The sequence below is a fragment of the Lathyrus oleraceus genome, chromosome 6 (assembly GCF_024323335.1).
Source record: "Lathyrus oleraceus cultivar Zhongwan6 chromosome 6, CAAS_Psat_ZW6_1.0, whole genome shotgun sequence".
Taxonomy (NCBI): domain Eukaryota; kingdom Viridiplantae; phylum Streptophyta; class Magnoliopsida; order Fabales; family Fabaceae; genus Lathyrus; species Lathyrus oleraceus.
The window spans coordinates 38,169,826-38,181,922 of record NC_066584.1 but is presented as its reverse complement, the minus strand read 5'-3'; the positions used below and the strand labels follow the sequence as shown (position 1 = coordinate 38,181,922).

Genomic DNA, 12,097 nt, shown 5'->3' with positions numbered 1-12,097 from the left:
GGTAAACGTCTTATCTGGTTCCAGTTGTGAACGTCTTGTTCCTCTCCCGTGCAAGCCGCCATCGATAAATGGCCTCGCTTTCCTTGATGTCAGTGTACATCAAGTCGACTGTTCAAGCCGCCATCGGTAAATGTGTCTCACTTTCCTTGATGTCTGCGTATATCAAGTCGACTGTTTGTTTTTGTTCATTTCCCGCAGAGTGCAAATTTCTACGGTTCTTTTGGTATTCAATCCCTATTTACCTTGAAGGTCTGACAGCCGTTGCATTCATTTCATTTTTAGGACATTAACATTGCATTATCTTTGCATATCACATTGCATCTTATCAGCCAAGACTGGTATCAGGAGAATTCATATGTGCAAGAAGCCAAGCATTTCCATGAGATAAAAGCCCTATGGTTGTTCTAGAGAGCTCTCATGAAACAAGGTTCATTTTGAAGCCATTGTACCAATTGCTAGAGACTCAAAAGTCATCAGTACAGTTTCAGGTCATCGGGGCCCCATAAAAGTCAACAGAAAGTCAACTGAGGGCTAGGAGGTGGAGAAATGGTTTGAGACACTTCATTCATGTCCCAAAGAGGTTTATTCAACATGTCAAACTCATACCTTGAAGAATTGGAGGTCAGATCAAAAGTTTCCAAAAATGGAAAATGACCTGTAATTGAAAGTTTCCAAAAATGGAAAGTTTTGGTTCAAATTCAACTTGATCTTGCATCATCAAATAAGCTTCAAATGAATTTTTGTCCAACATGAAAGTTGAAGATCTTTCTCTCCCATTTCCAAAAATTCCAAGATCATGAGCATCTGATGAATGGTTGAGGAGATATGATCCAATCATTGCCAAGTTTGCATGGAACTTCAAGAGGACATAACTTTTGACTCATAACTCCAAATTGGGTGATCCTTTTTGCAAAATTCTTCTCATGACATGAACTTTCCAAATCATTCATTACATTGCATGAAAATTCATCATATGATCATATGCATATTCATGTCCATTTTGGAGGGAAAATCATGAATTCAAAATTGGTGCATCATATGGACTTTTTAACCATTCCAACATGTTCATAGGAGGATTTTAAGTGAAATTGCATGGCCATTGTCACTGTTCACGTGCATGTTGCATGCATGGGGTGAAAAAACCAAATTTTGCATAACACCTCATTTTTGAATTAAAATTTCATTAGCCAAGTTAAGTGTGATTAGGAAATGGATTAAGCCAGCATATAAATAGCTAATCATAACAGAATTTTCACAATTCACCATTTCTAGATCTAGAACTTTTTTCCCTCCAAAATTTTCTCCCAATCCAAATTCAAAATTCTTCCACATAACATTGAGTTTTTCTTCCATATTCTGGTTCTATGATCTTGATTTAGTGCAGATCCAGCTTTGTTTTGAAGGATTCGTGTGGAAATCAAGCATGGAAAGTTCATGAAGGTGAAGATGGAGTTTCAAATTTGAGCAAGATCTAAACATCTCCAGGCCTCAATTTCAACTTTAGGATTCATAACAAGTGTTCAGGAGTGGATCTACACAAGTGTCAAGCCTTGAATCTGCTACTGCCATTGTTGGAGCTTCAAGAGGTTAAAATTTCGCAGCTCTTAATTCTTGTTTTTATGCACATAATCTTGTAGTTCGTTGCTTGTTGATTCCGCTGATATAAAGAACATGAAATTTGGTGCAATATTCATGGAGTTATGGCAAATTAAAGTTTGTAGATCCAATACTTCCTTTCTTCGATTCTTGAAATATATGATGAATTAGAGTAAAATAATGGTAGATTTGGATTCCTCATGTTGCAAGCTTTCCATTGGTGTATGAATTTTAAAATTCTGGAAAAAAAATTCGTTGTGAACAGTAACAACCACCGTCTTCATGAAGAAGACGGTGGTTTCCGCCACTAGCGTCCACCTAGCGTCAGCATAGCGTCCGTTCCTGCGTTTTGGCTAGGGCACTAATGAAACAACGTCGTTTCATCAGCGAGCCTTCCCTCGCTTCGATTCCGGCTGGGCGCGTTTCCACAATTTCTTCTTTTCATTTTATTTTCATGTTTTTTTCAATTTTTATTTCATTTTTTCCATGATCTTCAAAAAATCATAACTAATTGTAGAATGATCCAAATAATTCCAGGTTTTTTCCTACATGATCCTTGAAATGTCTAGAATTTTATGGTTTTGATTTTGTGATTTTATCATTTCTGGAAATTAAAATGTGCTAGACTAATTGAACATGTATGCTTTGTGACATTGCCTCATTCGTCCTATCATAAAATGCTCATACATGATCCAAATGCCATGAAATTTTGCATGATGATTGTTAACATGATGATGGATTTGTGTGATTTTATTTGGCATTTTTTGATATTGTCTTCACTGTTTGGGACACATGTACTTTAGGTGTGACAATTTGTGTCACACAGTGGGATGTCTTGCCTATGCATTTTCATTTCCATATCAATTGAACTTTGATGATGCTGATTTTTGGTATGATGATTATGTTTGACCTGTTGTGTGCTCATGAAAATTTCCAGAATTATTTGAGTCATTTCTGTTTTGATATGGAATTTTGATTCATGATGATCATTTGTGTGCTTTGAAATTGTCTTTGTCTTCCTTTGCTCATATCATGACCTTGCTTAATGATTTTGATTTGGAACTTTTTATGACATGTTCATGACTGATTAAAGTTGCTTCATGTTGAATATCCATTGTTGTTTTAACTTTTTACTCCATCTTTGACCTTAGGCTTTGTCCTAGGGGTTTGAACTCACATTTGAGTTGTGTATTTCAGGATCAAGCATCTAATCTCCATGGTTGATGTTTCCTCCTCACTTGAGCTTTGATATTTGCTTTGCTTGCAAACATTTGATTGTGTTGTAGGTCCTTGGGTGGACTCACTTGAGTTGCATTTGATTTGCATTGTGTATATTGGTTGTCTGACTGTTGTTTGTCTGTTGATAGTTTGTCTGAATACCATATTGATTGATTGGTTGTTTACACAGGTACTTTAGCCGCTTTAACTCATTATTTGAGTTGCTTTGCTTTGCTTGTGATTGGCATACCACTTAGGTACCTTCCTTAACTACATGTACTCTGGAAGACCTGTCATGTTACTTTGGCAGGCCCCTGTCTGAAGCCCTCCTTAAGAGGCAATGTTTGTGGTTGTTTATCTTTGTGCCTTGTACATTCAAAGACCTCCTAAGTGAAGAGGCATTGGCAGATAAAAGGGATGTGCAATCCATCCCCTGCTATTCAGTTGTGTCTTTCATCTTGCTCACACCATGTGTTGATGCACTTTGAATAAAAACCCAAAATCTTGTTGTGTCAGTCATGTGGAATAGAGTCCCACATTCTGGATTCCCACACTTTCATTGTTTGAAGCTCTCACAGGCCATGGATAAGAGCTATAAGGTCTTACCCTCATTTCCCATTTCATCTGCTTCACCCTAACTCTCAATGTTAGGGTTAAGAGCTCCAAACACCCCTTTCCAGTTGGCTTGTTTGTCGAGGTTGATTTGACCCCTTGACTAAAGCTCAGCCTTGTATGAGCCACTTGTTTGCATATAGTGTGTGTGCTTGCTCTCTTGTGCTTGTGTTTGCTTATGTGCTGTTTAGGCTAGCTTGCTCCATGTGCAAGTTAGGTTAGGACTAGAGACCTCAACTTAGGGATCGTATGCATGACAACTTCTAGGCTCGAGTCGTAGTCTCCCTAGTAGTCTGTTATCTCCATAGTCTCTGGTTAGGATAGAAGTTCTTTCCCTGTTTAGGGGAACTACGTCGCCCTGAGCCTCATACCAGATGAGGTACGTAGGCAGGAGATGAGCTGATCTCTTCGGGCGCCTTTTTTCTTTTTCAACCCTCTTGTTTTGCTTGTTGGAGTCTGACGTAAGTCCAGCGATTGGCAGTCGGTTTCCTGTGTGTGGTTGTTTGTTTGGAGTCTGACGTAAGTCCAGCGATTGGCAGTCGGTTTCCTGTTGGCGTGTCTTTGTTTGGAGTCTGATGTAAGTCCAGCGATTGACATTCGGATTCCTGTTTGCGTTTCTTCTATGGAGTTGGATGTAAGCCCATCGATTGGCATTCCGTTTCCAGTTTGTGTTTGGGTGTTAGCTCTGACGTCTCAGCGTCTTCTTTCAGCGTTTTGTTTGGCGTGCGTCAGCCGAGCTACGAGTGCTCTGATTCTTCTCTGGTTAGAGAAGATACGTATGCATAGGATGCGATATCCTAGCGAGCACATTTCCCATGTCCCCGAACTACGTTAACTCTAATGTTTGTCCATGACAAACTACGTAGGCCTAGGATGCGACATCCTGCCGAGTCCTTCTTCCGTCTTCCATCTGTGTTTTATTCCTTCTTGTGCAGTGTTTTGAGCAGTTATCTAGCAACCTTTCTTCTATTCTTTTTGAGCGTGGATCCCGTCGAATACGACGGATGCGTAGAGGTGCTAATACCTTCCCTTCGCATAACCGACTCCCGATCCTTGCATCTCTGGTCGCGAGACCCTTTCCTTTCCAGGTTTACTTCGAGCGTTTCCTTTCCCTCTTTTGGGATAAATAACGCACGGTGGCGGCTCTGTGTCTTTCTCCCGCCGGTTTTTCGCATAATGCGACACATAGTAAGGGGTAGAAGTCAACAGTTTGATTCATGATTATGAGGCAAACTCAACCATCTTTCGACAAGTAAATATTGATCCTTGATTTGTGGTTATGGTCTCAGGAATCTCGAATCTAGATATGACGTGACTTTGGATAAAGTTAATCACAACATCCTGGTCGACATTCACCAAAGGCATTGCTTCGACCCATTTGGTAAAATAGTTGATGCCTACCAAGATGTACTTGTGACTTTTGGATGATGTCAGCCTAATTTCACCTATCAAATCTAAAACCCAACCTCTAAATGTCCAAGGGTTGATTATTGTATGTATCTCACTGTCTGGGACATGTTGGATCCCTATTTGCCTATAAGTCAACTTGATGTTATGTTGGAGCAAAATTGGTTAATACCATATTGTCATACCCCAATTTTGTCCGGTCATTTCGGTTTAATCCATGAGATTTCTTTGTTTCAAAAGTCCCATATTTAGAATTTCCATTTTTTAGAAACATGTATGTGTTTTTTTTATTAAAAGTCCCATATTTAGAATTTTTGTATTTAAAATAGAATTGTGTTTTTTTAATTAAAAGTCCCATGTTTAGATTTTTTGTATTTAAATAGAATTGTGTTTTTTAATTAAAAGTCCCATGTTTAAATTTTTGTATTTAAAATAGAATTGTGTTGTTTTTAAATTAAAAGTTCCATATTTATATTTTTGTATTTAAAATAGAATTGTGTTGTTTTTTTTAAAATTAAAAGTCCCACATTTAAATTTTTGTGTTTAAATTAGAATTGTGTTTTTTTTAAAATTAAATTACTATACTTAGTTTTTGTGTTTAAGATTAGAATTATGTTGTTCTTTAGATTAATTCATTATACTTAAGTTAGAAATATATTATTTTTAAAATTAAGTCATTTTACTTAAGTTAGAAATATGTTATTTTTAAAATTAAGTCATTATACTTAAGTTAGAAATTTGTTGTTTTTAAAAGTTGAAATTGATTAGCATAAATAAATATTGAGTTAAATTTTGAAAGATTAAAAGGTAATTACATAATTAAAATTTAATTTAATAAGTCCCAAATAATCCAAACACACATTTTGTCCTTAAAAAAAACTAAACTAAATAGTTACATTTTAACTAAGTGAAATTTGCTGCAAAAAGGTCCCTAATTTACAGCCTACTTTTTCTCCCCATTCCATCAAAGCCACCTCAGAGCTGTAATCTGCAGAGCACAAAAATAGCTTATTTTAAAAGCACTTTTTAGAAGTGCTTAAGAAACTGCAAAACAACAAAATAAATCACTCAGTTTGAAGCTTTATCCAGATGATTAATTGGAACATCTGAAAATGCATTGCAACAATGGCTTAAACAAGAAAAGGTCAAATCCCACATAATCTGGGATGAGAAAATCAAGAAGAGAAATGAGTTTTTAAGACTTAATCCTTTCTTCATAAAACAACAGAGGAAAAGTTAGCAAGAACAGAGTAAAGATATCTCTCTAAAAACCCTAGAACACACATCAAGAACAACATAGCAATATTTCATTAAAAAAAACCTTTTCCAGCACTGTTACTCTGCAGAAATAGAAGCAAAAACAACCCTAAAGCTCATTTTTATGATAACCTCTCAAACTCATCATCAAGGTTTGAGCAAGGTTGAGCTATAAACCCCAACCCAAAGCGTTTAACAGAGAAGAAATATACTGTTACCCTGCCGAAATCCCACCTCAACCTGTACCCAAAAGCTCAGAAACATAAAAGGGGTGCTCAGAGTTTTATCATAGAAATTTGAGTAACCCGAGCTAGAACCCTAACATAACCAGTAAGCACCAAAGTAAGGAAGACAAAGCACCGGAAGCTAACAAGGAACGAAAGAGAAAGCTTGCACTCAGATCCACGAAGACACTTACTTGAGGTAAAACACCGTCATCGGTGTCTCGTTGGGGTCGCGAAAGCTCCAGCGGATTCCTTTGCCCCTTTGGTCCACTGTTTTAAGGTGATGAAATTCCGAATCTTGGTTGTTTGCTTGTTTAACTTGTTGACTGTTTTTTATGCATGATTGCTTGAAATTGAATAAGACTATTGTAGATATGGAAGTAGCTTCACAATGACTTGCGAATTTTGTTGTGGGGTTTGTGTTTTCTCCGGGTTTAACATTGCTTATCGGTTTGGGTATGACGTTCTTTTTGCTTTGTTGCTTGAAATCGAGAACCGGTATTGACGAAACAAGGGAGGGATTATTATTTGTTATATTTGCTGATATGAGATTTAATGTTTTGAACTTTGAAGCTCTTCAATGGAGTTTGAGAGAGAGGAAGATAGATATTGAGTGAGAGAGAGAGAGAGAGAGAAAAGAACATTTCTTTTGGCCATAATGTGTTTTACTTTAACGTATTACTCAGTCTGTTCATTTTCTCTTTCTTTAAAATTAATTATTAATATGTATCAATAAGATGATAGTGCCATTAAATTGAAAATTATGTGGTTGAATAAGTCTGTATCCATTTTCTTTTATTGTTTATAATAATAATTAATAATAATTTTGAATCATTTAAGTCTATGCATAATAACGTGTGACTTTGGATTTGGCAGAGTGCATGTTTTCGATACCACAACTTTTTCTCTTTTAATGTTTTTAATATTTATTATTATATTATGACTTGGTGGATCTCATTTGTTTAGTTTCTATTCAGCCCAAGGTTCCCATTATGCATTAACGTGCACAAATAGTATCCATTATCATACGCGTGGCAGGGTGAAGAGGTGGCGGTAACCTCTTTGTCGATTGAAATTTTTTTTTTAGAGCTAACTAGGTTTTGGCTAGTTAATGAGTTTATTAATTAAATTTCAATTATGGTAATTAATTAATCTAAATCTATTTTCAATGACTAATTATGTTGGTTGACTTTTGATTAATTTGACTAATTAATTAATTGTGTTTTATTTAATCAATTAGCTAATCTTGGACAAACGATTTTTTTCGATTAAATCCGTATTGATGAAAATTCAAATAATTTCTCAAATCAATATACTTCTAAGAATTTTTATTTATTATAATCAATTCTTAGATGAAAAAGAGAATAGTAAGCATCCGTTTCACTATCTCTCGATTGTTCGAATAATTGGCGTTCGCCATATTGCTCGAATTTTCGTCATTCAATCAAAATCCTAAAAAACTTGCAAAGTCAAGTTCTCTCCCTAAATTACTATAATACTTAAAAATATTTTTTTATAAATTAAAACTTTGGATGGAAAAGAGGATGGGAGGCGTTCGCCTCACTATCTTTCGATTATTCGAATAATTGGCGTACGCCACATTGCTCGAGTTTTCGTCATCCAATTAAAACCGCAATCATATAAATTCAAATCACCTCTTAGATCAAACACAAACTCACAAAATAAACTTTAACTTAAACTTCAATTGAGAATGGGAGGCGTTCGCCTCGCCATTCCTTGATTATTTGAATAATTGGCGTACGCCACATTGCTCAAATCATCGATTTTTCAAAACTTACCAATTCAAAATTCAAACTATCTTCGCAAATCGAATACAACATCTAAGGGAATTTCTTTTTACAATTTAAACCTCGGATGATAAAAGATGGGATGCGTTCACCTCACAATCTCTCGATTATTTGAATAATTGACGCTCGCCATATTGCACAAATTATCGACTTCCGATTAATACATTTTAAATAAATCTGGATAAAGGAATAAGTGGCGCACGCCTCATTATTCTTTGAATAAGCAGGTAGGAGGCGTACGCCTCACTACCGTGCATATTCGACATCCACAAGCAAACTTTCAAAATAATTCGAACGAAAAAGGAGTAGAAGGCGGTCGCCTTATTATTCTTCGAAAGAATTGGACGATTGGTGTACACCATATTGCTCAATCTTTCGTCGTTCTTCAAAACACCTTAACACATCAAATCTAACTTCTCGCCCCGCGCGATCGAAACAAATCAAACCCAAACACATCAATTCAACTTGTCACCCCCGCGTGACCAAAACCTTATTTCAAAAGAACATTGTCAATCCCTTCTAATGTGCACAACAAACCAGTGCTAGAGCCTCCACCGAGAGTAGACAAGCCAACGTTTAGCCGTTAGAACGCCGACCTACACAGTCGTTCATCAAGCAAGACACACCAAATATTCGTAGTAGCCCGAACTACGAATGCTCTGACTTCCTTATTGCACCATAAGGATACGTAGGCACGAGATTGCGAGATCTTGGCGAGCACATTAATAAAAAAACCTCCCCTTTCCCCTTTCTGAGGTCTTCACCCATATCTATCATTAATTCTAATTACTCGAAGACAACAAATAACATTTAACTAACATTCAAATAGCAAATTAGACTAAAAGGTTCCCGTTAAGTACAACGGACGTGAGGGGTGCTAATACATTCCCCTTGCGTAATCGACTCCCGAACCCGAATATGGTTGCGACGACCATTATTCTATTTTCTTAAAGGTTTTATCGATATTTTCATATTCCTTCATTGGGATAAATAAAGTTCGGTGGCGACTCTGTTCGAATTTAATTTTTCCGCGACTATCGCGAGGAATCGTATTTTTCGAGATGCGACAGATGGCGACTCTGCTGGGGACAATTGCTCCAAGCAAGAGAGAGTCAAGCCTAACTTAGTCAATTTTCTATGGACGTTAAAATGCCGCTTTTATTTGCTTCTGTATGTCTGGATGTATTGTTATGCTATGTAATTTATTCTGCTATTGTGTTGGGTGATTTATGGTGCTTGACATATGTTGTGAGATAAGCTCCGTACCCCAGCTTTGAGAAGAACTTAGAACCCGGAGTTGTGTAGTATTGAACCGAGGGGTGTACACCTCATTGGGACAATACGAGAACTCCACCTAGAGTAGATCTGTTCAGAATTTCCATCACAATATGGCTAGCCCACTATTATGAGGAAACGTTGAACATGGTCTATGACTCTGGGAACCTCATCTTAAACTGAAGTCCGTCTTCATGATTGGCGATCGTGTAGTATTGAACCGAAGGGTCTACACCCTGTTCGAACAATACGAAGATCCCACTTACAGTAGACCGATTCAGAACTTCCATTTCAATGTGGCTAGCCCATTATTGCGATGAAAGACTGAATTTGGTCCATGACTCTAAGTTCTTAGCATGAAAATGGATAACCTTAGGAGCAATCCTTGATGTGTGGGGTAAAAGACATAGAACCGCTGCTAAGTTGAACCTGGTGATATATGTGAAACTTGGATCCCTGTCATTGCATAAACATCATGTTGCATTCATTATGAGCATAGCAAAATCATTTACATACTTTTTATTTTCATGGATTTTCAAAATTTTCAGATAATTAAGCATTCAAGAACAAATGGAGTCAGGAAAGAGAAAAACATTCCAAATCAAAGCCAAGGTACCGTGTGTGAAGGGGTTCATTGCATTCAGAGATGGGTTGACTAATATCCGTCGAGACGCATTTACACTCAAATATGGGAAGATTTTACACTTGTTGTCTGTACCAGTACAGAAGGATGCTATTACCGCACTAGCCCAGTTTTATGATCCACCACTCAGAAGTTTCCTCTTTAGAGATTTCCAGTTGGCCCCAACTTTGGAAGAATTCATAAGAATATTGGACTCTCCTAAGCAGAAGAAGGGACCATACAAGGGGTTAGGTCAAATCCCTAAACCCGAAGAGTTGGCAGAAGTATTAGACATCCCAGTCAAAGATCTAACCCCTAACATCAAAATTTGGGGGAAGATACAAGGAATTCCACAAGAGTACCTGGAGAAAACTACTCAAACCTTTGTTGAAGCCCAGAAGTGGGAAGCCCATGATACTATTATGGCTTTACTTATTTTTGGATTGGTGTTATTTCCTAATATGGAGAAGTTAATTGATACAGCAGCTATCAGCGTGTTTTGGGCCGTCAAGGTTAAGAATGAAGATCCAGTGCCCGCACTCCTAGCAGATGTTTATCACACCTTGCACTTACGCTTTGAGAAGAAGGGAAGACTGATGTTATGTTGCATACCACTCCTTTACCAATGGTTTGTCTCTCATGTGTTCAAAGATGTTGATACAATTGAAAGTATGGATGGATATGAGTGGTCTCAAAAGCTAGTAGGACTCACTGAAAATACCATTATTTGGTATCCTCATGGTTTGAATGTGAGAGATACGATTACTAGTTGTGGAGAATTTCCAAATGTACCATTAATAGGGTCAAAAGGGTGCATTAACTACAACCCTATTTTAGCAGTGAGGCAGTTGGGTTATCCTATCACATACAAGCCGGATGACCATTTGTTAGAAGGTTTTGTGTTCCATGATATGGAGGATCTCGTTATGCTGAAAAGGGTTATCCGAGCCTGGGAAAAAGTTCGCTTCAGAGGACAAGACAAAGGAAAGGGTGTCATAGGGGATAGAGAATCCTATCATCAATGGGTCACCAGAAGAAGTCAAGAGATTAAGCTACCATTCATCCTCAATCCTCCAACTCAACCTCCACCACCAGAACCCATCCCTGTCTCCATGGAAGAAGTGGAAGCGTTGAGAGCTACTATAGCAAGACTTGGACGAGAAAATGAAGAGCTACATACCAGCTTCCAGCAAATTTCAAATGAAAGAAATGAAATAAAGTGGGAACTAGAGAGGAAGAAGGCTCAGCTAGAAGCGACTGAGGAAAAGGTCGACAAGGAAGAACGCAAGAGAAAGAAAGTGAAAGTAGGCATGGGACAAGCTGACCACTGCCTAGAAACCATTAAAGAGCAGTTGACACAAGTTGAGAAAGAGTGCCAAAAGAATAAGCGATGGTGGCTACGAGCTACAGAAGAGAAAAAAGAAGTTAGAGAGATATTGGAGGCTAAGATACACGATCTCACTATCTCCCTCCATAATGCTGAGACCCAAGCCGAGCACGAGCGCCGACTTAAGGAAAAATCCCTTGAAGCTTCTCGAGTCACACCTACGACTTGGGCCGAGAAATGTCAAGAAGTAAAAGATGCTAGAGAAGTTGCTCAACAATGGAAAGATAGATTCGAGGCATTCCATCAAGACTTTGAACATTGACAATCAAAGAGAATGTACTCTATCATATTTGTTAGACTTAGAACATCTTAACACTTGTATGTTTTAGAAGTTCTTAAGTCTTAGAGTCTTTCTAAGTTGTATTGTATCTACACCTCTGATTATATATCAAGTGTAGTTTTTACCCAAACTTTTAACAGTTTGTTTAGAGTCAGAAGTCTCTTGCTCTAGTGCTTGAGCATTTGATGTCTTAAGCTTGCGTGTTCGAGCAAAGAAGTCTCATACCTATGTATTTGAGCAAGGAAGTCTTTAGCTTATGTACTAGAGTAAGGAAGTCTTGAGCTTGTGTGTTTGAGCAAGGAAGTCTCAAACTTGTGTGTTTGAGCACGAAAGTCTTATACCTGCGTGTGTAAGTAAAGGAAGTCTCTTGCTTGTAGGCTTGAGAATTTGTAATCATATTTGGTTATAGTG

General features: G+C 37.5%; 1 protein-coding gene across 1 annotated transcript; it reads left to right on the top strand.

Annotated features, from left to right (window-relative positions):
- The first annotated feature begins 9,967 nt into the window (after positions 1-9,967).
- LOC127093880 (uncharacterized) lies at positions 9,968-11,668 on the top strand. Its single transcript, XM_051032776.1, has one exon. The coding sequence runs from the start codon at positions 9,968-9,970 to the stop codon at positions 11,666-11,668; it is 1,701 nt and encodes a 566-aa protein (XP_050888733.1).
- The last annotated feature ends 429 nt before the right edge of the window (positions 11,669-12,097 follow it).